This window comes from Lepidochelys kempii, chromosome 6 (genome assembly GCF_965140265.1).
Source record: "Lepidochelys kempii isolate rLepKem1 chromosome 6, rLepKem1.hap2, whole genome shotgun sequence".
Lineage (NCBI taxonomy): Eukaryota > Metazoa > Chordata > Testudines > Cheloniidae > Lepidochelys > Lepidochelys kempii.
Window position 1 is genome coordinate 124,988,027 of NC_133261.1, and position 27,411 is coordinate 125,015,437.

The following is a 27,411-nucleotide window of genomic DNA, read 5'->3' on the forward strand; positions in this document are numbered from 1 at the left end:
CCACTACCCCTTTAACTCATGAGCGAGCACATGAGTTATGCTGGTTTTGCTCTCCCCTCAGAAACAAGGGCAGGAGAAATTCATTGGGCTAGCACCAGGCAGAGATAAAACAGAAAATTGCCCTGGTGTAGTGGTGCAGTATGAAGCATTGACAGGGTTGCTACATTCACTGAGACACTACTGAGTAGAAAATTGTGTCTGACCGTGTGGAGAGAATCAATGGAGATGGGTCAGCTCTTGTTAATTACAGTTTGCTGTCTGTTAAGCCAGTAGCCATTATGCCCTCTATCGTCCAAAACTGGACTCTGCAAACGTGCCATTTAATTTTGGCAGAAAAAGTCAATCCACAACCCCCTGAAGGAAAACTGTAGTAGATTCAGGCTAGTCTGTTAAACAAGGCCAGCAGACCTGAAGATCAACCATTTGTATGTTTAGCCAGTCTTAGAACAGAAGCTTATGAGAGTTCATTACAACATGGCAAGACAGATTTTGCTGACTGTAGCCTCAACATGGATGCTCCTCAGGGCTGTGGTGAGCTGGAGCCGGTTCGCACCGGTTCGCTGGAACCGGTTGTTAAATTTAGAAGCCTCCTAAATTTAAGAACCGGCCAAAAGTGGGGCCTTAGGCGCCGACTCCGTGGGTGCTCCGGGGCTGGTGCCCCGCCCCCTGCCCCAGCACACCTCTGCTCCGCCTCCTCTGCTTCCCCCCCCCCCCCCCGCTTCCACGAGTCAGCTGTTGGCGTGGGAAGCTGGGGCAGGCTGAGAAGCAGGCGGCGGCTTCCTGCTCAGGCCCAGGGAGGCGGAGTGGAGGGGAGCTCGGGCGGGGGAGCATGAGGAGGGCCGCCCGCGCCACAGCAGGTAACTCCGGGGGGGGGGGACGGGGACAGGGACAGGCAGGGGAACCGCTCCCTGCCCCAGCTCACCTCCGCCTCCCTGGGCCTGAGCACGAAGCCGCCGCCTGCTTCTCAGCCCTCCCCGGCTTCCCACCGAACAGCTGATTCGCGGGAAGCCAGGGCCGGAGAAGCAGGGCAGGGCGGCGCGTTCAAGGGAGGAGGCAGAGGTGGAACGGAGGTGAGCTGAGGCGCGGGGAGCTGCCGGTGGGTGCTCTGCACCCACCAAATTTTCCCCATGGGTGCTCCAGCCCTGGAGCACCCACAGAGTCGGCGCCTGAGGCACCACTTTTGATGTGATCAGTGGGGGAGCAGCTGCTCCCCCTGCTCCCACCCAGCTACGGTCCCCCACCCCTAGGAGCCAGAGGGACCTGCCGGATGCTTCCTGGGAGCTGCCTCAGGTAAGCACCGCCGGGACTCCCCACCTCACCCTCCGGCAGGTCCCTCTGGCTCTTAGGGGCGGGGCGGGCACTCACTACGGTGGCCCACGAGACCCTCCTGCCCGGTTCTGGGGGCAGTCAGGGGACAAGGGTAGATGGGGCAGAGGTCCGGGGGGGGGTGTCAAGGAACGCGGGGGGTTGGATGGGGCAGGAGTCCCGGGGGGGGGGAGGTGGGCCACGACCCCCTCGTAGGGTGAGGAGGGAACCGGTGGTTAAGATTTTGGCAGCTCATCGCTGCCTCAGGGTGAGCATTTGCTGAAAGAAGCCCCGTGCAGAACCAGCAAGACACCATCATGGAGGAGGGAGCTACAACACAAAGAGTAAATAACAGAGGGAGGAAGGATGTTTTGTAGCTAAGCCACAGAAGGTGCAGCCGAGAGGCAGCCGGCATTATTCAGTAATTATTAGGACTGGCAGTTGTTCCAAGCTATACCCCTGATTACCTGGGTGCCTGGGCTCAGATTTCCTAGCAGTAAAATGGGGAAATGCCATAGGAATGGAGTGAAGCTTAGTGTCTGTAAAGCAAGATTAGAGAAATAGATGGCGGTTTAAAGTAACCTCTGTGCCACAGAGGCTGCCAACGGTAGAGAATGATGATGATATTTAGGGCCGTCAAGCTATTAAAAAAATTAATCACGATTAATTGCGCTGTTAAACGATAGAACACCATTTATTTAAATCTTTTTGGATGTTTTCTACATTTTAAAATATGTTGATTTCAGTTCAACACAGAACACAGTGTACAGTGCTCACTTTATATTTTTGATTACAAATATTTGCACTGTAAAAAAAAATAATACTTCTCCATTCACCTCATACAAGAACTGTCGTGCAATCTCTTTATCATGTACCTACAAATGTAGAAGTACAAAAAATAACTGCATTCAAAAAGAAAACAATGTGAAACTTTAGAGCCTACAAGTCCACTCAGTGCTACTTCTTGATCAGCCAATCGCTCAAACAAGTTTGTTGACATTTGCAGGAGATAATGCTGCCCACTTCTTGTTTACAATGTCACCTAAAAGTGAGAACAGGCATTTGCATGGCACTGTTGTAGCTGGTGTCACAAGATATTTACGTGCTAGATGCGGTAAAGATTCATATGTCCCTTCATGCTTCAACCACCATTCTAGAGGACATGCGTCCATACTGATGACGGGTTCTGCTTGATAACGACCCAAAGCAGTGCGGACCGACATGTTCATTTTCATCATCTGAGTCAGATGCCACCAGCAGAAGGCTGATTTTCTTTTTTAGTGGTTTGGGTCCTGTAATTTCCACATTAGTGTGTTGCTCTTTTAAGACTTCAGAAAGCATGCACCACACCTCGTCCCTTTTGGAAGGCACTTCAGAGACTTAAACCTTGGGTCGAGAGCTGTAGCTATCTTTAGAAATCTCACATTGGTACCTTCTTTGCGTTGTCAAATCTGCAGTGAACGTGTTCTTCAAATGCACAGCATGTGCTGGGTCATCATCCAAGACTGCTATGACATAAAATACATGGCAGAATGCGGGTAAAAAGAGCAGGAGACCTACAATTCTTCCCCAAGGAGCTGTCACAAATTTAATGAATGCATTTTTTTTAATAAGCATCATCAACATGGAAGCATGTCCTCTGGAATGGTGGCCAAAGCATGAAGGGGCATCTGAATGTATAGCAGATCTGGCACTTAAATACCTGGCTACAAAAGTGCCATGCGAACACCTATTCTCATTTTCAGGTGACATTGTAAATAAGAAGAGGGCAGCATTATCTCCCGTATATGTAAACAAACTTGTTTGTCGTAGCCATTGGCTGAACAAGAAGTTGGACTGAATGGACTTGTAGGCACTAAAGTTTTACATTGTTAAATAACTGCATTCAAAAACAAAACAAAAAAAAAAATCAACATTTGTAAATTGCACGTTCACAATAGAGATTGCATTACAGTAGTTGTATGAGGATAAAAAATAGTATTTTTCAATTCACATTTTTACAGTGCAAATATTTGTAATCAAAATAATACTATAAAGTGAGCACTGTACACTTTGTATTCTGTGTTATAATTGAAATCAATATATTTGAAAATGTAGAAAACATCCAGAAGTATTTAATAAATTTCAATTGGTATTCTATTGTTTAACGGTGTGATTAAAATTGTGATTAATCACAATTAATATTTTTGAGTTAATTGCAGTTAACTCACACGATTAATCGACAGCCCTAATGATATTGTCTCTCTGGCACTCTTCTGAATCACGGCTAACAACCCCCCCTTTGTATAATAGACTATTCCCAAGGAGAATGAGCATTATTTCTATTTATGCTACATGCATTCATTCTTGGTGCATCTCAGCCCATTTACAGTTATCATATCCTAGCTGCCTTTGGGTCTAAGTTACCGCTGAAAAAAAACAACCCATGACACAGTTCAAAATCATGCAGATAATGTTCCATTACCACAGTTTGAACACTTGCACGAGGCTGTTACCCAAGATTAAGTGTTAAATTTCTATGTAAGAACAATACTGGAATAAGTTTCAGTTTTCAGCATCTACGAACAGCTCAGTAAAATACAAATAATAACTCACGAATAACCCAGTCTTCCATTTGTATACACTATATTCCTAACAACGCCTCAAGTCAGAGCTCCAGCCTGCTCAAGAAACAGTAAGAATAATCTGCCACTTCTTTAAGTGAGCCTATGGGATACTTTACTATCTATGAGCCACGTAAACAAACTAAATATCCTCACACAAGTTATGTACATCCAAAGCAACTCAGAGGGAATTTGAGTCATTTCTCATGTTTTGACTTTGGATTCTCAGAAAGGCTCCTTAGAGAAAGAGCTAATTCCGTGTGTGTTTAATCGGATACGGAAAGGGATGTATATTTGCAGCACTGTCAGGTGCTGCCTCGATACAGTAATGGGAAAGAGATCCTGATAGAGGAAGAACAGTAAGGTGACTCTGTACAGTCTATTAGATTTCATTTACAGTTAACTGCAAACACTTCCAGAGTTTCAAGTGGCTGATCAGAGCTCTGGGTATAATGCCTTTAGTGGAAACATGGTGGTAGGAGAATGCAAAGAAGCCATAAGGTACGCGACTTCCACACAAATCAGACAGGTAGTCTCCAACTTCACCCTGGTCTATGCTTCAGTTTTGCCAGCATATACATATTGGTCAGGGTATGATTTCCCCCCTCACCCTGACTGACATAGCTATGCCAGCAAAAGCTCCCATGTAGATGCAGTTGTACCTGCAAGAGCGACAGGTGGGGATATTTCCCAGGGAATGTCTTACTGCTAAGTGATGAATTAGCAATTGACTAAGCCCTCAATGGTTAACTCGTTGTTTTTAATGTAGCCTCACACTCTACAAGGCAGAAGGAATGGGAGGGGGGGGGGGGAAGAGACAGTATAGTAGAGACACACACCCAGAGAGAGAGAGAGTGAGATGTGCATTTCCCCTTTAAGTATGCTGATCCCTGTCTTAAGTACACTGCCTTGTTAATTAGATCAGCAAGCCAAGACCCACCTCAGCTGATGCCTCCAGGACTGTCCTGTGTCCCCCCTACTCTATGGAAGATGGGGTAAGCAGGGTGCAGGGGGGACACACCCTGACATTAGCCCCCCTCTCCCCTCCCCCCACACGTCTCCCTACCCGCACAGCAAGCAGGAGGCTCAGGGAGCAGCTCCAAGGCAGAGGGCAGGAGCAGCACATGGCAGTGGGGGGAGGGACAGCTGAACTGCCAGCAATTGATAGCCTGCTGGGTGGCTGCCACACAGGGAACTTAGGGGAGCGGGGAGCTGCTAGGGGGGCTGCCGACCCACCCTGATTCCAAGCCCCCACCAGCTAGCTCCCCCAGGCTGCTCTTCCTGCAAGCAGTGGACAAAGTAGGCGGCTGCCAAAGGACATTAGAAGGGAGCATTGCGCAACTTTCAACGAGCATGTTCCCTAATTGATCAGCAACCTAACAATGTTAACCGGGATGACTTTAGGTGTGGAGTTCCTGTACATAGGTCTGTACCCAGGACCCATTGTCAGAGTGGAAAAACTGCAAAATCCCACCCTGAGCCAGGAAAAGGTAGGCGGCCTATCACTTGAGGGGATTCACTCAGACCAGAAAGGAAAGGTGCAGCTAGCTAGTGCCAGTCAGAGTGTGTGATGGCTCTAGATACTACAGGGCTAGCAGCATTAGGCAGGCATACATGGTTCCAATGATAGAAAACACAATTATCACCCCTAACTGCTTCAGCTACCTTGTAAGCTAGGAGGGAAGATATAACAACTTCTATCTAAACTTTCTCTCTCCTGCAACTTTCACTTTGGCCAAACATAAGAACGGCCATACTGGGTCAGACCAAAGGTCCATCCAGCCCAGTATCCTGTCTTCCAACAGTGGTCAATGCCAGGTGCCTCAGAGGGAAGGAACAGGGAATCATCAAGTGATCTATCCCCTCACCCATTCCCAGCTTCTGGCAAACAGAGGCTAAGGACACCATCCCTGTCCATCCTGGCCAATAGCCATTGATGCATCCTCCATGAATTTATCTAATTCTTTTTTGAACCCTGTTACAGTCTTGGCCTTCACAACATCCTCTGGCAAAGAGTTCCACACATTGACTGCGTTGTGTGAAGAAATACTTCCTTTTGTTTGTTTTAAATCTGCAGCCTATTAATTTCATTTGGTGACCCCTAGTTCTTGTGTTATGAGTAAATAACGCTTCCATATTTACTTTCTCCACACTAGTCATGATTTTATAGACCTCTATCACATTCCCCCTTAGTCCTCTCTTTTCCAAGCTACAAAGTTCGAGTCTTATTAATCTTTCCTTATATGGAAGCCGTTCCACACCCCTAATAATTTTGTTGCCTTTTTCTGAACCTTTTCCAATTCCAGTATATCTTTTTTGAGATGCGGCAACCACATCTGTACACAGTATTCAAGATGTGGGTGTATCATGGCTTTAGATAGAGACAATATAGTATTTTCTGTATTACTTATCCCTTTCTTAACTCCCAACGTTCTGTTCGCTTTTTTTGACTGCCGCTGTACATTGTGTGGATGTTTTCAGAGAACTATCCACAATGACTTCAAGATCTCTTTTTCGCATGGTGATAGCTAATTTATACCCCATCATTTTATATGTATGGTTGAGATTATGTTTTGCAATGTGCATTTTGTTGCCCAGTCACCCAGTTGTGAGAGATCCTTTTGTAGCTCTTCGCAGTCTGCCTGGGACTTAACTATCTTGAACAGTTTTGTATCATCTGCAAATTTTGCCATCTCACTGTTTACCCCTTTTTCCAGATCATTTATGAATGTGTTGAATAGGACTGGTCCCAGTACAGACCCTTGGGAGCACCACTATTTACCTCTCTCCATTCTGAAAACTGACCATTTATTCCTATCCATTGTTTCCTACCTTTTAAACAGTTACCAATCCATGAGAGGACCTTCCCTCTTATCCCATGACAGCTTACTTTGCTTAAGAGCCTTTGGTGAGGGACCTTGTCAAAGGCTTTCTGAAAATCTAAGTACACTATTATCCACTGGATCCCCCTTGTCCACATGCTTGTTGACCCCCACAAAGAATTCTAGCAGATTACTGAGGCATGGTTTTCCTTTACAAAAAACATGTTGACTCTTCCCCAACAAATTCTGTTCATCTCTGTGTCTGACAATTTTGTTCTTTACCATAGTTTCAAACAGTTTGCCTGGTACTGAAATCAGGCTTACCGGCCTGTAATTCCCTGGATCACCTCTGGAGCCCTTTTTAAAAACTGGCATCACATTAGCTATCCTCTAGTCATTTGGTGGGAGCATGACCTTTCAGGCACTGGTCAGCTCAGTATGTATTTTCCCTGGAAGGCAATTAGGATAGATGGAGTACATACACATAGACCTTGTATAGACTAGGTGAAAAGGTGTTCAGTTTATAAAATGGTACCTCCCCCAATTTAGAGAAGGCTAAAGGACATTCTAATCCTGAACAAATCACATCCATGATGTCCAATTTCCACTAGCTAGCAAGGCAGTTTTTAAAAACAGGTGCCACATAAGAGGTGTTACGGACAGCATTGCAGTGTTACATCCATGCTTTCTGTATATCCTTCATCCAAGTGTCACAAGCAGCCTTTTTAGAGGCCAAACAATTCCAAATTTATATTCAGCTTTTCCTTACTTCCCTCACTCAGGGAAGTCCTGTTTTTGCTATTCACAATCAATATAAAATTTGTGCTTTACAGTGTGGCAAAAGTGGGTAAAAGCAGGAATTGAAAGACAGAAAAACATCAGTCCTGAAAATACGTTTAATGTCCAATCTTATACAAAAGTGACAGCATTTTCAAAAAATATCAAATCCTGTATTTATAGCTTTTTGCTATCATACAGCAATATTTGTCTCATCTAAAGAAAATACAGCAGCAGGTGATAGTCTATACTTTTTAAAGATGTGATTGCTTATATTTCATATTGTAAACAAATGCAGTATGCCAATCTCAAAGCACAAATCAAAACAAACTTCTCAGCAATTTAACTTAAATGATGCATAGAAATGTACAGATTCCATTGCAAAAGCTTCAGGCCAGAAGTTGCTCACACTTGACATTACATGTGATAAAGTTACTACACAGCATATAGTGACAACTTGAGTTTTTACACAATACATTAACAGATAAACCCTTTCACTGCTATGCAAGGACCCTTGCTCACAAAACAAAGGGGATATGAAACAGTTTTCATGACTTCAAGAAATATGAATATACACTGAAAAAGTGTCCCATATGTATCTGAATTTTAGCCTAACCTTTCCAGTAATAAATCCTGCCTATTCCAGGAAGAACCCAGACATCTATTTTATTTACTTTTGGAAATCGCCATTTAAAAAATAATTGGATATGTTCACTTTGTATTTTCTACATCTGGCCCCTTCCCCTGCAAACAGATCCAGACCAGTGCACGTTCTACCCACATTGTGACTACAGGATCAATTCCTTTAAATAAATTTATGTTTTCCGTAGATCAATTTACAGACTAAGGCCGCACATGTCAAATGCACTTGACCAGATGCAACAAAGCATGTTTGCTATAGTCACGTGTAGAAGCTGTATCAGTCTTGGAGAAATTTAAGTCAATTCAGCAATGAATTTTTGAAGTCTATATTCTATAGGAATAGAATTCTACACTAAATTTATGAAATATCCTATTTAAACTATTTCTTCTGGTTCTGATTTCCAGTGTTCATAGATACTATGATTTATGTTGAATATTAGGGACAAGTCTTTGTTGTGTTCAGTTCCACTATTGTCTTCCTAGTACAAAACACACCTACCTTGGCTATTTAGTATCAATATGTCAATATGCTAGAGTGGCCACAGCTCCTTCACAGACTGCACTATTCTGTAAAATTTATTTCAGGGTTCTTGCAACTGCCATGGAGACTATGGCTATGTATCCATCATCACTACCAGGCCAGTCAGTTTATTTTTAAAAGCCCACTACTCTGTGCATGCAGACGTCCATAGTAAGGGAGGGAAGAGAAAGTTACCTTGATTTCACAGTTCCACTACGAAAATGGATTTCCTAATGAGCTGATGTATTACTAATCCATCAGTATTACTAATTCAGATTTTTAATTCCACCAACAGATGCTAAATTAAGATTTCCCAGGTTGGGATAAAATAACTTCTGCATGGTCACAAAAAGTCTAGGTAATCAAAGTACCATAATGAATTTAAAAAAGCCCAAGTCTCAGTGAAGAATGTGTCTTGGTAATGCAAAAAAATCATCATTATGATAATTCCATAAAGATTCTCAGTCAGGAGAATGAAATTGATAGCAGTGACACTTCTGATGAACGCAGATTTCTAGTCATTCAATTAAAACCAAATCAGATCATGTCATTCAGTGAGGTACAACATACATCTAGGTATGAACAAAGGGACTACCAATTACTACGTTCAATGGAGTTCTGACATAAGACTGGCTCATTTTAAAAATATGGCAGAAGGAGGGAGATGGATTTTAAGGATCTACCTAGGTCACAGCACTATGTGGAATGCCAAAAGCAGCTTTTTGCCACTGGACTATTTTAATTTAACTCAGGCTTAATTTCCAAGGATGCTGAATAAAAGTTCTGCAGAGTTCACATAGCTTGGCAGCAAAGCTAAGTTTCAGATGGACAGAACCCAAGTTAAGAGACAGGATTATCTCCTAGTGGGAATCAGTTTATCTTCGTGTAGAGAACAAGCCCAACTTCCAGTCACCACGACTAATTTTGGGCTGGCAAAATTATGCCCTCCTTTTCATGCACAGACCTCACATTTGTGGATTTGTGCTACTTGAGTTGCACATAAATGCCTGTTTGTGAATGTGAACAGGTGTGCATACAAGTTAGACTAAATACTTCGGCCTATGACTGCTCCTCTGTAGTCCCAGCATCGGAGAGAAATTGTGCTTGAGTGTATAATAAATACATGCTGAGACCACCTTCAAATTCACATGCTCCATTTCTCTTTAGTGTGTTGAATTACTGTAGCATGTTTAAAATAAAGAGATTTCACAAAGAAATCTCAAAATACGTTGTTCTTACTGATATCCTAGAACAAACAGAAAATAGACAAAATATGACTATCCATCCATTTAGTGACCCCCACAAGTCTGGTATCAAAACTTAAAGCAATCACTGACATTTAATGTTTAACTTTTTAGTAAGACTTTAGGCCTGATCCTGTAATCCTTACTCACTTGGCAACTCCCTTCCCCCCCCCACAAAAAAAGGAAGTTCTGCCTTGAGTAAGAACCACAGGACTTGACTTTGTCTGCTCATCCTAATTCACTTTAATAAACCAAAAGATGCCAGCATATGAGCAAGTTAAATTTATGCAGATTGCTCCTTCATACGTCAGAAGTACGTACAAGAGGTGAGTGCTCTTCACAATTCCAAAAGTTACTGAAACAAAATTTTTAAAAATCTCTGCAAATAGTGGATGAAGGTGGAAAGCTACAGTACTTTGTTGCCCAGCATGAATTCAGCGATAAGGCTGTAAAAAATTAAAAAGTGAAATTCAAGGTCAATTTATGGCTTTAGCAAGACAATACATCCTCAAATCAGCACTAAGTAAATGTCTGAACTAAAGGCAAGGACAAATTTAAGTGTACAAGTCAATTGGTACTATGGTGGTTTGTTTTGTTTTTTACCGGTAGTTCTACATTCTAAGGCTATGTCTACACTAGAGACCGTACAGCGGTGCCCTTGCAAGGTCTCCTGTGTAGCCGCTCTATGCCAACAGGAGAGATCTCTCCAGTTGGCATAATTAAACCACCCCGCAACGAGCCGCAGTAAGGCTATGTCAGCAAGAGAGTGTCTCCCACCAATATAGCACGGTCCACACCAGTGCTTCTGTCAGTGAAACGTATGTCAGTAAGGAGGGTGTTTTCTTCACACCCAATTGACAAAGTTTTACCCACAAAAGTGCTAGTGTAGACAGCCTTTGATTCTAGTCTCTATACGAATAATTCTTTCCATTCTCTCGTTTAAGCAAGGAGTTCTAGCTGCATTTTCATATTTAGAAGACAAATCAAAGTGATGCCTGAAATGAAAGTATTTTTGGAAGGCCAATAAAATACAACCCTAAAGACCACTGTCATACTTCTCAGGCTTAATAGTATTTCAAATCTGAGTTAACTGCCTAAACTGAGCATTCCCATACTTTTAACTCCACTAGGCAGATAATGTCCCATTAAACTGTTGACTGGAAAAAATACATAGCAGTTCTAACAGTCCATACCATTTTATTAAGTGGTCTTTCCACTGCCCAACATCAGTACTTGTGTGTGATGAATTTTGGAATTGTTCAACATAGTACAATTTAAATACTCACATGGTGACCACCAGGCATTGATGGAGTACCAGCAGGACCAGATGGCACTTGAAAAGGATTAGGGGGTGTAGGATATAGTCCTGGAGCTGGATATGATCCCGTGGGTGGAGGAAATGGACCGGGTGGTGAAGGTCCCCATGTTCCAGGTGGAACAGTACCCCACGGTACTGTAGGTGCAACCCCGGGTGTCTGGGTAGGAGTGGCATATGGCCCTGGGGGTGGATATGGCATACTAGGTGCAGGATACTGCCCTCCCATTGTTGCTCCCCATGCTCCAGAAGGCATGGATCCCCATGGCCCAACAGGAGCAGGAGGTGCAGCTGGCTCTGTTGGACCACCATATGGTCTTGGAAGCTCTGGAAAGGGCATATTTGGTGGAGGATATTGCCCTGGCGGGACAGGACCTGGCACAGATGGGGGTGGATATGGACCACCAGGAGGAGGGCAAGAGGGTCCAGTAGGAGGTGGTGGAAATGGAGCAGGCAGTCCAGGTGGCATTGAAGGATACATTCCTGTTGGGGGAGGTCCAAAGGGCACACTGGAGGCTGTTGTATTTGGTGGCAATCCAGATGGCCCAGTAGGTGGAGCACTTGGGGTGTTCCAAGGATTGGAAGTTGGCCAGCCTTGTGTTGGTTGACCAGTTTGTTGACCAGATTTTGTATTGCTCACTTTGGAGGTTTTAGCAGGGGAATGATCCGGTAAAGCATCTGCCAACTAGAAAACAGAGCACCAGTGAGATTGCAAACTGCCTACTATTGTAATCACTAACTGTACATTTACAAATTACATACAATATTGTTAGGTAAAGCTATATTAGCTCCTGCATGGCTGCGCTTAATTTCATATAGCTTCTCTCTTCAGAATAGCTTCTCTTTAGAATAGAAGTTAAGAGACATTCTGACATGCTATAGCGATAGAACTGAAGACAAAAGGAGAGATACCATTGTGACAATAAGCAAACTTTTCAGTGCAAATCTAGAGGGAAGGGTCTTAAGCATCTTCTACATAGCTACCTTGAAGGCAGCATGTTGGAATTACATTTCAACGCTAATCTCAGACCTGAAAGTCCCAAGGAGACCATCTGACAGATTAGTACATTTAGCCCTCTGCATTGCTCTACTCACTCCAGAGCGAATACCACAACTGCAGCACCAGAAGAATCACCTCCCCATTATTTCTTAAATAACTGTCTGAAATTCAGAATCAAGTTGCTTGGCCAAGCGATTTTTAAGAAAGAAATGTAATTACTTACCGAAAAGTCATCAGCTCCAGACATTTTACTAGGGAAAAAAATAAAATAATGAAGTTAGTTGAAAGTAATTCTCAAAGTATTTCAGGCAAGAGCTTGTAAGGAGGCTAATTCCTGCCTATTTTTCTAAGTTCAGTGCACACAGCAGTTCTATTCTACTAGATGTCAGTTTCCCCAACCATGGCTTTGTTTTTAGGATTCAGAGCTGAACAGATATCCATCTGTTGCCGGGGCGGACTAAGATAGTTCTCTCATGGGTGAAGAGACAGTTTTAGTAGGTTTCAGAGTAACAGCCATGTTAGTCTGTATTCGCAAAGAGAAAAGGAGGACTTGTGGCACCTTAGAGACTAACCAATTTATCTGGGCATAAGCTTTCGTGAGCTACAGCTCACTTCATCGGATGCATGCTCTGGAAAGTGTAGAAGATCTTTTTATATACACACAAAGCATGAAAAAATACCTCCTCCCACCCCACTCTCCTGCTGCTAATAGCTTATCTAAAGTGATCACTCTCCTTACAATGTGTATGATAATCAAGTTGGGCCATTTCCAGCACAAATCCAGGTTCCCTTCCCCCCCCCCACACACACACAAACCCACTCTCCTGCTGTGAGAAAACCCTCTGCCATGTACATTGGTCAAACTGGACAGTCTCTACGTAAAAGAATAAATGGACACAAATCAGATGTCAAGAATTATAACATTCATAAACCAGTCGGAGAACACTTCAATCTCTCTGGTCACGCAATCACAGACATGAAGGTCGCTATCTTAAAACAAAAAAACTTCAAATCCAGACTCCAGCGAGAAACTGCTGAATTGGAATTCATTTGCAAATTGGATACTATTAATTTAGGCTTAAATAGAGACTGGGAGTGGCTAAGTCATTATGCAAGGTAGCCTGTTTCCTCTTGCTTTTTCCTACCCCCCCCCCAGATGTTCTGGTTTAACTTGGATTTAAACCTGGAGAATGGTCAGTTTAGATGAGCTATTACCAGCAGGAGAGTGAGTTTGTGTGTGTATGGGGGTGGGGGGGATGTGAGAAAACCTTGATCTATGCAGGAAATAGCCCGACTTGATTATGTAAAGAGTTGTCACTTTGGATGGGCTAGCACCAGCAGGAGAGTGAATTTGTGTGGGGGGGTGGAGGGTGAGAAAACCTGGATTTGTGCTGGAAATGGCCCACCTGTTGATCACTTTAGATAAGCTATTACCAGCAGGACAGTGGGGTGGGAGGAGGTATTGTTTCATGATTTCTGTGTGTATATAAAGTCTGCTGCAGTTTCCACGGTAAACATCTGATGAAGTGAGCTGTAGCTCACGAAAGCTCATGCTCAAATAAATTGGTTAGTCTCTAAGGTGCCTCAAATAAATTGGTTAGTCTAAGGTGCCACAAGTACTCCTTTTCTCTTTAGTAGGACCTCTGTCAACATTACAGTTCCAGCACATCAGGGAACCAGTCATAACATGGTAGATGGGACCTGCCTATGCTGTAAACTGGATCACATAACCAGAGCTTAAAAATTCCATGTGCTTATGGCAAGTTGGAAGCTGCCCCAGGCAACTGCTCTCAGTTTCTGTATAATCTAAACTCTTATTTTTAGTAGTATTAAATTTGTGAAGACAACCTTCAAAATGTGAACTGACTGAACAGATGCTGTCTTTGTGAATCTAAAGACAAACCATCCCATTGTCTATTCCTGCTCAGAACTTTCCCAAACTGCAGCAGGGTGAAAACTGACCCATCTTGTCAGTTTTTACTACTCCTATTTGGAACAGCAGGGGCAGCAGTGAGCTGAATCAAACCAGTTTCAGTCTGCTGCTTGGGCAAATTGAGGGATGGCTACTCATTGAAGGTGCCCACAAACAAAGGAGATGCAGAGTAGTGGAGATAGTTTGTAGCAACCAGAAATCTCGAGGGATAAACTGGGTAGCGGACAGCCCTTCATCACTATGGCCGGAAGGCTAGAGGGAGGAGTAAAGAAGTGGAGGTGCAAAAGTCTGTAGTGTAGACCTGGCCTTCGTATCAATCTCTGGCTAGCAGATTTAATCTTCAGGCTATTAGATCTCCAATTAACTTCCAAGTCCTATGGTGCATTGATAGGTGTGAGGTAGGCAGGAGTGAGCTGGAGAGACTGATGGACAGAGCTTGAGGCCAGAAGGGAGCATTTTATCATCTATTCTGGCCTGAATAGATATTTGTGGGGAAAGAGAAAAGCTTTTCTAGGGCAGGAGTTAGAATACAAAACGTAATGGAAAGAGAACAAAACAGACCTCAAATTCAACTCAGGAATAGATACCCATGATTTATTATAGAAAAAAGACAAAGGGCAGTGAATCCAGAAAGGGAACGAGAACAACAAAAAGCAAAACCAATCTAAATAGGGCTGGCTGAACAGTGTTCATCGACTATATTGACAAATGTCATTGGTATTTATCAAATTGTACATTCAACATGTTTTGCACTATTTGACCGAAAACACTATTTAAAAAATACTAGCTGAATATCTGTAAAATTAGTCACATTTATTCAATGAACATTTTTCTGTGGTGATTGACAACGTTGCCGTTAAAAACAATTTACAACTGTTTTATTCCATTAAATTACAAAGGGATATAGCCTGGTGTGAGGGTTTAACGATAATTTTTACTTTGGCAAGTAGGCCTAACCCTCAAACTAATAGACGTCAAGTAAAATTTAAATGCTCTGTGCATAAATGAGCGAATCCCATGCATGTATCTCGTGCTAGGTCAGAGGACAGTAATTTTATTTCTAGTATCCCCGACCATGGTTATATTTTTAGTGTAGACTTGCCATACCAGTTTACCCATCCCCTTTTCAGAACCCTAAAAGTAAATCTTTAAAACATATTAGATAAGATATTATTTATTCACCTTAATGTATGTAGTTTTTCACTAAAATGTTTTAGAAATTATATTTAAATTAATATTCCATTCAAGTTGTTCAGTGCAGGGAAAATACAGGTCCCCCAAGGATCTGGACTGGGATCTGTGCTGTTCCACATATTCATAAATGATCTGGAAACGGAGGTGAACAGTGAGGTGGCAAAATGTGCAGACAACACAAACTTACTCAAGATAAAAAGAACAGGAGTACTAACACGGCTGCTACTCTGAAACCTGTCATTACTCAAGATAGTTAAGTCCAAAGCTGACTGGGATGTGTCACAAAGGGATGTCACTAAATTGCGTGACTGGGCAACAAAATGGCAGATGAAATTCAATGTTGATAAGTGCAAAGTAATGCACATTGAAAAACATAATCCCAACAATACATACAAAATAATGAGGTCTAAATTAGCTGTTACCACTCAAGAAATGTCTTCGAGTCATTTTGGATAACTCTCTGAAAACATCCATTCAATGTGCAGTGGCAGGAAAAAATGCTAATGTTAGGAACCATTAGGAAAGGGATAGATAATAAAACGGAAAATATCATAATGTCACTTTATAAATTAATGGTACGCCCACACCTTGAATACTATGTACAGTTCTGGCTGCTGCATCTTAAAAAGATATATTGGAACTGGAGTAAAGAGAAGGGCAACAAATGTTTGGGGTATGCAATAGCTTTCATCTGAGGAAAGATTACAAAAACTGGGTCTGTTCATCTTAGAAGAGATTAAAAAAGGAGGGATATGATAGAGGTCTATACAATCATGAATAGTATGAGAAAGTGAACAGGGAAGTGTTATTACCCATTTATATAAACACAAGAAGTAGGGGTCACTTAATGAAATAGACAGGAGGTTTAAAAAAAAAACAAAAAACAAACAAGTACTTCTTCACGGAGTGCACAATCAACCTCTGGAACTTGTTGCCATGGAATTTTGGAAAGGCCAGAAGTATAACTGGGTTCAAAAAATAATTAGTTAAGTTTGTAGAGGATAGGTCCATCAATGGCTATTAGCAAGATGGTCAGGGATGCAACCACATGCTCCAGGTATCCCTAAGCCTCCAGCTGTCAGAGGCTGGGACTGGATGGATCAGTCCGAATTTCCCTGTTCTGTTCATTCCTTCTGAAGCATTTGGCACTGGCCACTGTCAGAGACAGGATATTGGGATAGATGGACCATTCGTCTGACCCGTATCGTCATTCGTATGCTTCAATTAAAGTCTCAATAGGCAAAATGCCAGATCAAGTGGTAAATGCCTCATTTGAAGTTTTTTTTTCCTTGACACTCTTCATATATGCTTACAACTAGTTACGGTATGTCTACACTTGCGCTTTAAAGTGCTCAGACTTGCTGCACTCAGGGGAGTGATTTTTCACACCCCTGAGCCAGCAAGTTAGAGCGCTATAAAATGTTAGTGTAGACAGGCTCCGAGTGCTGGGAGAGCACCCCTCGTGGAGGTGGATTACTAGGAGCGCTGGGAGAGCTCTCTCCTAGTGCTTGCGCGCGACCACACTCACACTTCAAAGCGCTGCCGCAGGAGCGTTCCCGCACCAGTGCTTCGAAGTTTCCAGTGTAGACATACTCTTAGATGCAGTGGAGCTGTACCCATGTTGGATCCAAGATATTAGAGAGAGGGAAAGGAGTTATTCAAGTTTAAGAGTTTGGAAGGGAGTCGGAATGATTACAGAACTGAAAGAAAGAAATAAAACCTAAGTCAGGCTTCCCTCCATTTGTGGCAAGACAAAGGAAATTCTGTCTTATAAAGACCCCTGCCTCTGGAAATACCCTCCACGGCAGCTCCATGCCCTGCTCCAACAGATCCAGCAGCTTTGAGACACCAAGCCTCAGCAGCCTCCATCTATATATACAGCCATGACTGTGAATCAGGGGAGGGGAGATAGAGCTGCCAGAATGGCCTGTGAAAAGATTCTGATCCTAGATGCCAACCACCTCCCTCTTCCCCCAGCATTCAGGGTAAGAAGAGGGCCTGCTAGATACTCCCACTACTCTGATCCAGAGATATGGGGCACAACATTCCAGCAGCCTCCAGTTCCACCCACCAGCCCCTTCCACAGCAGAACCAACAACTGGACTACATACTCCTGAAGTCACAAGTGACATTTACAGTGACTTTTCTGAATTATGAACTCTGCTCAAATCACATCCACCCCTCCTGCTGCTTGCTCTCTCTCTTTCCCTAACACTACTCAGTTAACACTAACATTAAGTGCTGGTGATCTATTAACCATTCTTTTTCTATACTTCATGCCTTACAAAAAGCCCTGTCTTTCCAGCTCCCTTCCAAACCAAATATATCATTCAGTCTGACCTGCACAATAAATTATTTACTACAGGACTATAAAAACAACTTGTACATGTTGAGGAGATGCGCTAATAATTAGGTCATTAACTAGCTGCTGAGATTTGATAATCTCTGTCCTTGAGCCACCACAACTGGTCTTGAACAGGAAAAAGGGCTCTGTAGGATTTTTAAATTTTATCTGGAACTAACTGACAGCTATTTCCAGGACAGGCATAACAAATGGCACGGCAACTGCCATAAACACACATGGTTCTTGGTATCAATTACTTACAACTCAAGAGCCAAGTTTACTTCACCTTAAACAAAATAAGAGTGTTTTCCGTAGAAGGCTGAACTATTTCGATATGTAAGTTTCTCAAAACTTCTCTTTTCATAAACCTACCCCACCCTTCTCCTTCCTGCTGGGATACCTGTTTGTTGCCCCACCACATTTTTATTCTTTCACTTTCTCTTAGCACAGTGGTTCTCAAACTAGGGCCGCCGCTTGTTCTGGGAAAGCCCCTGGCGGGCTGGGCCGGTTTGTTTACCTGCTGCGCCCACAGGTTCGGCCGATCGCGGCTCCCGGGGCTGCAGGAAGCGGCGTGGGCTGAGGGATGGGCTGGCCGTCCTTCCCGCAGCCCCCACTGGCCTGGAGCGGCGAACCACAGCCAATGGGAGCTGCGATCGGCCGAACCTGCGGACACAGCAGGTAAACAAACTGGCCCGGCACTCCAGGGGCTTTCCTGGAACAAGCGGCAGCCCTAGTTTGAGAACCACTGTTTTAGCATTACATAGCTTCTATTCTCAGATTCATAGGGTTTAAGGACAGACGGGACCATTAGAAAGGTCTGAACCGTACATCACAAGCCATTCATTCTCATTGTTACCTTTGTACTGAGCCTACTAACTTGGGTACAGGTTAAACACTCTCTCCAGAAATGTGCCCATTCTTGATTTAAAGACATCAAGAGATAGAGAATCCATCACTTCCTCTTGGTATTTCTGGCTTCTTATGCTCTTGTTATGCCTTTCTCCACTAGGTTAAAGAGCACTGTAGTATCAGATATTTTCTCCCCTTGAAGATATTTACACTCTAGTCAAGTCATCTTTTAATCATCTAAACAGATAGAACTGTAAGTCTCTCACTGTAAGGCATTTTCTCCAACCCTGAAATAATTTTTGTGGCTGTTTTCTGCGCCCTCTCTTATTTTCAAGATACTTTTAAGATATGGATACCAGAAGTGTACACTGTATTCCACTAGTGAGCCCTTTCTTCTTTATGCTCATCCTGGATACCTCACAAGAAATACAGAACTTTGGTGCAAGTTGTTTGCAGAAAGTCTAGAAGATGATCCTGATAAATTGAGAGATGAGTTCAAAAGAAACAGCAGAAAGAAAGTATATGGTATATAACTTCAATAACATGAATGCTGAAGAATTATCCTTGAAACTAGATGGGCAGACATTACCGAAAATGCAATGTTTTGAGTATATGGGTTTCAGAATCAGGGAAAATGGGGAAATTAGAGCTCAGATAATAAATGCCTGGCACAGACAGACAGGTCCTGTACTATGTAACAAGAAGATACCAATAAGATTAAAAGGGAAATATCTATAAAAACAGTGGTCCATCCAGTTTTAGTGTATGGTACCGAGGGCTTTTCTACACTTAAAACGCAACAGTGTAGGTAACACTTACACCAACAGGAGGGTTGGCATAGATAATCCACCTCCTGAGAGGTGGTAGCCAGGTCAGTAGAAGAATTCTTCTGTCAACCTAGTGGTCTGTACACAGGGACTTAGGTCATCTTAACTATGCTACTCAGGGGTGTGGATTTTTCCACACCCTGGACCGACATAGCTAAATCGACCTAATTTTCTGGTGTAGACTAAGCCTGAGTTTTAGGCAACAAAGAAGAAACATGACCAAGTGATCTGTCCCTCAGAAAAGGAAATGCTAAGGTGAATAAGTGGTGTAAGCAGGAAAGATCATGTGAGGAACATGTATGTTAGAGAGACGCTTGAAATAATACCCATAAATGAAAAAGTTACAGTTTGGTCATGTAAAGCACAGTCCTGATAACTATGTGGGGAAGAGAGTTCAACAGATAAAGAGTAAAGGAAAAAAGAGGCCAACCCAAAAACAAGTGGTGGGATGTCATAAACAAAGACATGTTAGCATATGGTGTGACAGAGGGTTATGGCTAAGGCTACATTTTAGTCACGGGTATTTTTAGAAAAAGTCATGGACAGGTCATGGGCAGTAAACAAAAATTCACGGCCTGTGACCTGTCCATGACTTGTACTATATGCCCCTAACTAAAACTTGGGTGCTGGGGGGCGGGGGGAGAGGTGGGTCGGTGGGCTCCCTACCCAGCTCCCTGAAAGCGATGCCACGCCCCTCAGTTCCTAGGCAGAGGCACAGCAGGCCGTGAGTGCCCACTCCGCAGCTCCCAATAGCTGGGAACCACAGCCAATGGGAGCTGTGGGGGCAGTGCCTGCGGGCAGAAGCAGCATGTAGAACCGCCTGGCCACCCCTCTGCCTAGGAGCTGAGGTAGGAACATGTCACTGCTTCTGGGAGCCCCCCCAGGTAAGCACTGCCCAGAGCCCTCACTGCATCCTAACCCAACCCCCTGCCACACCCAAACTCCTGCTGCTGCTGGCCCAGGGGCTGCCCGAGTTGCTCAGGCAGCCCCGGGGGCCAGCCGCTGCAGAAGTCACGGAGGTCATGGGAAGTCATGAATCTGTGACTTACTTCAAATCCTCTTCTGTGACAGACTTGCAGTCTTAATTGCAGCATCAGAGAATTTGAAGGGCTGCCCACATTTGATATGATTAACACATGGAATAGGATGACTATGTATACAGAGATAAAATCACCTACATACTCCTTCTCACTACTCCCTGGTTTTATTTGTGTGTGTATATACACACACACACATATACAAGCCTCTTTTGCCACACCACTGCACTGGTAGCTCATATACAGGTGCTTGTCCACTAAAACACCCTAAATCCTTTGTAAAGTCACAGCTTTCCAGACTTCAGACCCCCCTATTCGACAAGTATGGCCTGCATTCCTAGATGTACCACTCTGCATGCAGATGCACTGAAACCCATTTTGTTTGAACACGCCAAGGCTGCCAAGTGACACAAATCACACCATATGAGTACTCAGTGCTCACTATTTACCACTCCGCCAATCTGCAAATTTTATCAGTGTGACTTCCAAATCATTGATGGAAATGTTGCTGTGTCAGGCCTAGTCCCAAACCCTGAAGAACCCCACTAATCAATGATGAAGATTCCCCACTGACAAATTTGAAGTCTGTCGATTAGCCAATTAACCTATTTAACCTGTACATAATATTGCAGGTTAATTCTAAAATCAGAATGTCATGTGATACTAACTCAAACAGCTTACAAATGTTTAGGTATTACATCTCACATGATCTGAACTAAGGTCACACTGAAAGGAAACAGACTGGCCAAAGGCTTTCTTCAATGAGGCGTCCTTCTGCCCGAGTTAATATACATTTTAATAAGCATTTTATAAGCTTAATGGACAAAATGCTTTTTTCAGACAATCAAAAAACACAGTCAAGTTTGTTTGTTTTTTGGGACTATTACACTATACACAGCTGAACAAACTTGAGACGGAACCCGTTTGCTTTTTACATGTGGTGCACGAACACAGCGCTACCTAGTCTAAATGCCATCTTGACGATCAGCTCCTAAGCACCAATCAACCGGGTGGTTCCCAACTTGCCCCCTGGCGTAACGCGGCGTGCTGCCGCAGTAGCTGCACTCCTCTGGGCAACATTTCGTGTCACCCCAAAGGCGGCACTCGTTTAGCGCCGCTCTGCGGCGCGCCCAGCCGGCAGCTCCGCGGGATGACTCGGGGTAGCTCGCACACGGTGGCCGCGCTTCCAGGCACCTCCTTTTCACAGCGCGTCGAGCGGGGCGGCACTGCACCCCGCGGGCGGCACTGCACCCCGCGGGCGGCACTGCACCCCGCGGGCGGCAGGAGCTCGCGCAGCACGCTGGAGAGCAGCGGGGCGGACGCGCGGGGCTGAGCCCCTACGCAAGGGGCGCGCAGGGGCGCGCAGGCCTCCGCGGTTCGCAGGGGCTCGGCGGCGGCCAACAAGAAGCGAACAAACCCTTCCGCGGCGCGGAAAGAAAGCAGCCGCCAGGGCGCCTCGCGCAGGGCGGAGAGCGACCGGAGTCTGCTCCCCGGGCACCGGCCGCCCTCCCCGCCCCCGGGCGGGAACCGGGCCAGACCCACCGAGGCCACGGCTAGGATCCGCCAGAGCCTCCCCCCCGGCCGGCCTCGGGCCCCTGAGCCCAGCCCGCCCCCGACGGCCCTCCCCGACTCGGGCCCCGCCGCACCCGGGCCGGGCCGGGCCGGGCCGGGCCGGGCCGGGCCGCCTTCCCCCGCCCGCGCTGGAGGCCGCGGCCCGGGCTCCGCGGCCGCCCTACCTGCGAGGGGGACTCGCTCGGCGCAGGCGGGGGAGGCAGCCGGCCCAGCAGCAGCGCGACCCAGCCTCCCACTCGGAAGCGGAAGTGCGTCTCTTCCCGCGACAGGAAGGTCACGCCCGCTGGGCCCGCCCCTTCCTGACGCAGGCGCGAGCGAACCCGGCCCCAGCCACGGTGGGTCACGTGATAGAGACCCCGCCCTGCGGCCCGAAGCGCGAGCGGCCTTTCCCGGCGCGAGGTGGATGACGGGACAGCTTCCAGCCTCCTCCCGGGTCCAGGCTCCCGCCCGGCGCCGCTGCCGATTTTGTAGGGCGCCACAGCGGCCCCTAGTGGACGGCAAGAGAGGTGCTGCTGTGTATCTAGTGCTCGGGCCATTAACAAGAGCGCCCTGCCCAGTAACATAGTTCATAGTCTCTGTGTGTATATAAAGTCTGCTGCAGTTTCCACAGTATGCATCCGATGAAGTGAGCTGTAGCTCAGGAAAGCTCATGCTCAAATAAATTGGTTAGTCTCTAAGGTGCCACAAGTCCTCCTTTTCTTATTGTTCATAGAATTAACCCCCTGCGAGAAGCCAAGAAAAACAACTAAAACAGGTTTCAGAGCAGCAGCCGTGTTAGTCTGTGTTCGCAAAAAGAAAAGGAGGACTTGTGGCACCTTAGAGACTAACCGATTTACTTGAGCATGAGCTTTCGAGTGAGCTGTAGCTCGCGAAAGCTTATGCTCAAATTATCATACACATTGTAAGGAGAGTGATCACTTTAGATAAGCTATTACCAGCAGGAGAGTGGGGTGGGAGGAGGTATTTTTTCATGCTTTGTGTGTATAAAAAGAATTTCTACACTTGCCACAGTATGCATCTGATGAAGTGAGCTGTAGCTCACAAAAGCTTATGCTCAAATAAATTGGTTAGTCTCTAAGGTGCCATAAGTCCTCCTTTTCTTTTTTCAGATAAATTGGTTAGTCTCTAAGGTGCCACGAGTCCTCCTTTTTACAAATAAAACAGCAACAGCCTCATGTGAAATAAGTCACAGGAGCGTTGCCTGTTTAAGGTGAAACAAACAATGAAACAGCAGCTCTCAGGGAAGGAAAACAAACACACAACCCAGTCATCCGAAATGGAAAAATTCTGACTTAAATCCCCAAATGCTGGGGATTTGGTTAATAACAGAAGAATACAATGGGGTGGGGGGTTGGTTATTTGAAGAAAACCTGGATATTTTGGTGAATTTTTTTTCCATAAAATGCTTCATTTTTTATGAAACTCTAATTTTTATTTAAAGACTTTTTATCAGAAAAATGTCAAGCAGCTGTAGCAACCACATACATTTATATATATAAATAATAAATATACAAACAACCCTTTGCACTTGTATAGCACCATCCATCCAAAGATCTTACTCTGTTACAAAGGAGGTATTTATCAATCTATTTATCTTAGCAAGGAGAAGGTTAAGGGGTGCCTTGATTACAGCCTATAAGTACTTGCATGAGGATTAAATATTTAATAATGGGTTCTTCAGTCCAGCAGAGAAAGGTCTAACACGATCCAATGATTGAAACTAGACAAATTCAGACTGCAAATAAGGTGTAAAGTTTGAACAGTGAGAGAAATTAACCATTGGAACAATTTACCAAGGATCATGGTGGATTCTCCATCACTGACAATTTTTCAATCACTATTAGGTGTTTTTCGAAAAGATCTGTTCTAGGAATTATTTTTTGGAAGTTCTATAGCTTGTGTTATCCAGGACATCAAGTTAGATGATCATAATGGGCCTTTTTGGTTTTGGAATCTATGAATCTGTCTATGAGCTCCAAATATGGTACCTAGCACATGTAGCCCTTGCTATTGAGTCTTCATCTTAATGAGCATAAACCCTGCAATGTGTTATTTAAAATTATATTGCAGCATTGGTGATATGTTTAGGGACATACTCCTGCCTGGCACTCCAAACTGTAGTACTGATCCTGCAAACATTTTTGTATCTGAATAGTCCCATTGAATTCAATGAAATGTATTCATGCGAGTATGCACGTCTCTGAAGAATTGGGCCCCTCATTTGATGCATTTTACTTTTGTCATAAATGTACCTCTTTTATCACTTTCCAAGATCTTGCTCCTGCTCCCCTTTGAAATCACTTACAAAAGTACCACTCTCTTCAATAGGACCAGCAACAGGCCCCAAATGTTACCATAGCTGAAATGGGAATGAGAATGCTATAGCTTTGCCGATGCAATTTATTTACATAAATTATTATTGCCTAAGCCAAAATATATTAACTACAGCCCCAATCCTTTTATGAGGCAAATGATGATTTAATAGTATCTCTGCTATTCAGCTCACTAAGCATTTAATGAAATACAATGGATCATTTAGGCCAGCTTCAGCAATTCTTTACTACTGTAATTTTATCTTTGGCTTTTTAGATTGTCTGGCCAGTATCATCACCACTGATGCTTATATCAGAACAATCCTGACCAAGTTGGAAAAATGAGGAAATAACATAATAGTAAAATGTATCCTCTTGCCAACAGTGTGCCATTCACAATGGTTCATTTAATAGCATACTCCAAATTAAGGGGTCCAAGCATGGCAGCTGCTCAGTGCCCCAGACTGTGTAGTGAACACTGTAGTGGCAGCTGGGGTTCAGATAGCATGCCTGCCCTGTGCTGAATAACCTGGTAGCCAGGACTCTTAATTAAAGAGCATTTGTGCAACTAATGATGGTTACAATGTATAACCTTAAACGTTGAGCTAAAGCTGCCCTAGATCAGTGGTTCTCAAGCAGGGGTATGCATACCCCTAGAGGGTACGCAGAGGTCTTCCGGGGGTACATCAACTCATCTAGACATTTACCTAGTTTTACAACAGGCTATATAACAAGCACTAGCAAAGTCAGTACAAACTAAAATTTCATATAGACAAATGAGAAAGTGAGCCATTTTTCAGTACTAGTGGGCTGTGACCCTTTTGTATTTTTATATCTGATATTATAAGCACATAGTTTTTAAGTGAGGTGAAACTTGGGATACACAAGACAAATCAGATTCCTGAAAGGGGTACAGCAGTCTGGAAAGGTGGAGAACCACCGTTCTAGGTCCATCACATCCATAATACTGCAAGTGTGAAGAAAGAGAGATCTGGTATGTATTGCCCTCCTTCTTCCCCCAGGAAACAAAGGATTGTGCATTTTTACCAAAGATACCTATTTGCACATACAGTCTTCCATTTCTTTGTGTGAAGGCATATTTTGTGTATGTGTGCAAATGCATATGTTGCAGGTGCAAAAGGCATGAAGGCTGGAAAATGTAGCCTTGGTTGTGATTTGCCCAAGGCCACACAACTGTGTGTAAGAGCCAGCTACAAAATTCAGGAGTTCTGACTTCCAGTTCCATGCTGTATCTACCAGTCCATATTATTTGTTTATTCTAAAATATGTAACTGTAACCTCACTACTGGCACGCAACTCTCTTCGAGGTCAATGGAAGTTATGTGAAAGTATCTGATTGTAGAATTTGGCCCTTAATTTAAAAAAACCTATTTTACATTATTTTGCATCATTCATTTGAATGGGGAATGTATGATGCAAATGATGACTTCAGAAAGGATGACACAAGGCTATGATTAAACGTAGGCCCACATTAGAAGTACACTGTATAGTAGCTTGTATTTTTCTTTAGTGGCAGAGTTGTCATCCTTAGCTACTCATTGTAGATTGGTATATGGCAAAGATTGTTAGGAAATACTTAATCTAGAATTTAAAATATGAACAAAGTGTCAGCAATGCTATTCCATGTGAGAACTGTTAGCAATTCCATTGTCCATGAACACAAACATTGGCTTCCTTGGGGTTGCAGGAGTGAAAAACGAGGGTGAAATTTGCCTATGGTGCTTCAATTATATTTCGCAGGAATTGAGCTGTCATTGTTCCTACCGAGTCAGATTTAATCTTTTGCAGGGACAACAGCAGAGATGTGGAGATGACAAACATCAGAGCCAGGAAATCCAATCACACCCTCCAGGCTGTGCATATCACAAACAAGCTATCCAAAGGAACAACAACAAAATCTTTTTTTGCACCAGCTGTGTGAATCCAGCTACTCGGACCCAAGAAATCCATAACAGAATGGAGAAAAGAAGCATCTTTTACACCCAGCCTAATAAAAGGATTTTTATATTTTAGCCCAATAAAAGTTCTGGAATACAAAATTACTTGCAGTTAAGACAGAAAGAAATTGCCAAAAGCTTACAATGGAATAGAATGTGAAATTAATCTGCAGTTACGCAGAGCTGGGTCTTACTGAGTTACTTCCATTTTTATATCCATCATTGTGCACTTTGTACATCATGCACTCTAAAGAATTAGCTGACCCACCCTGAATCTAGTTTGTAAAGGATACCAGATGGTATGTTCAGTGCAAGTGGTAAGCTTTTATGTGCTTCTCCCCTATGGCCAGTCGCAGACTGATAATTTATTTCAGAAACCCTCATAAAATAAATCATGTTGAAAAAGATGCTGTCTTCTAGTTAATAATTGCTCTTTCTCTAGGCAGATCCTTACTGCCATGAAGATAAAATCAGAAAGCTGGTTTAATCTGCAATGAAATGGAAAATGCATCCTATTGAGAAAATGAGATTAGACTGGGTTTAACTGGAAAAGAAGCAGTGCTAACAGAGTAGAACCTTTGATTCTTCCGGAATTATATACAGGTGGTCTGTCACTAGAGACACTTTGATAATCACTTAGACTCTGGAGCAAGGGGTGAATTCTGCAGCAAATTCTGGGCCTGTCGGACTGGGGAATATATGGGACCCTGATTACATGTCAAACTACTGTTGTACTTTTTTCAGGCCTCACATACGTGGCCATTTGAATGTATTTAGCAGCTGCCAGGACAACCCCATCTGTGGAGGAAGATGTTTACTTTCCATTGATGTTCAGTGAGTAGGAATTAGGTATTTCCAGTACATGTTGACATCCAGAAATTGGGCCTCCTCAGAGCTTCTCATACCATTTTCCATTCTCTAAAAGGGAAAAAAATGTTTTAAAAAGTACTAAATATTGGAGCTGGACCCAAATCAACCCCCCTACATCTGCACTAACCACACATTTTGGATCTTGTTCCAGTGATGCGAACTGTCAAGTCTCACAACCTCGGCTGCTTTGCTTAAAGCTCCAGTTCTGGAACCAGGTGATTCTAGCCCTCACTGTGGTGGAAAAAAGCGTGAAAACGTGACACCCCTGGGTCCACAAAGCAGAAGGC

At 43.8% G+C, this 27,411-nt stretch overlaps 1 protein-coding gene across 4 annotated transcripts; it reads right to left on the reverse strand.

Annotated features, from left to right (window-relative positions):
* Window positions 1-7,612: 7,612 nt before the first annotated feature.
* MAPK1IP1L (mitogen-activated protein kinase 1 interacting protein 1 like) lies at window positions 7,613-22,257 on the reverse strand. Of its 4 annotated transcripts, none has more exons than XM_073350061.1 (5): window positions 22,149-22,257; window positions 15,344-15,487; window positions 12,452-12,479; window positions 11,200-11,913; window positions 7,613-10,359 (listed from the first exon to the last, which is right to left on the reverse strand). In XM_073350061.1, exons 3-5 carry the CDS (start codon window positions 12,473-12,475, stop codon window positions 10,348-10,350), a joined length of 750 nt encoding a protein of 249 aa, XP_073206162.1. In that variant the 5' UTR covers window positions 12,476-12,479; window positions 15,344-15,487; window positions 22,149-22,257; the 3' UTR covers window positions 7,613-10,347. The 4 variants fall into 4 exon arrangements, with proteins under 4 accessions (XP_073206162.1, XP_073206165.1, XP_073206163.1 ...); XM_073350064.1 differs by lacking the exon at window positions 22,149-22,257 and adding an exon at window positions 21,373-21,951; XM_073350062.1 differs by lacking the exon at window positions 15,344-15,487.
* Between the last annotated feature and the right edge of the window lie 5,154 nt (window positions 22,258-27,411).

Bases quoted from the DNA above. Each gene is read 5' to 3' on its own strand.
- MAPK1IP1L (XM_073350062.1), bottom strand. From the start codon at position 12,475: ATGTCTGGAGCTGATGACTTTTCG. The intron at 11,914-12,451 runs GTAAGTAATTAC...TCTGTTTTCTAG, and splicing joins CTGGAGCTGATGACTTTTCG to TTGGCAGATGCTTTACCGGA.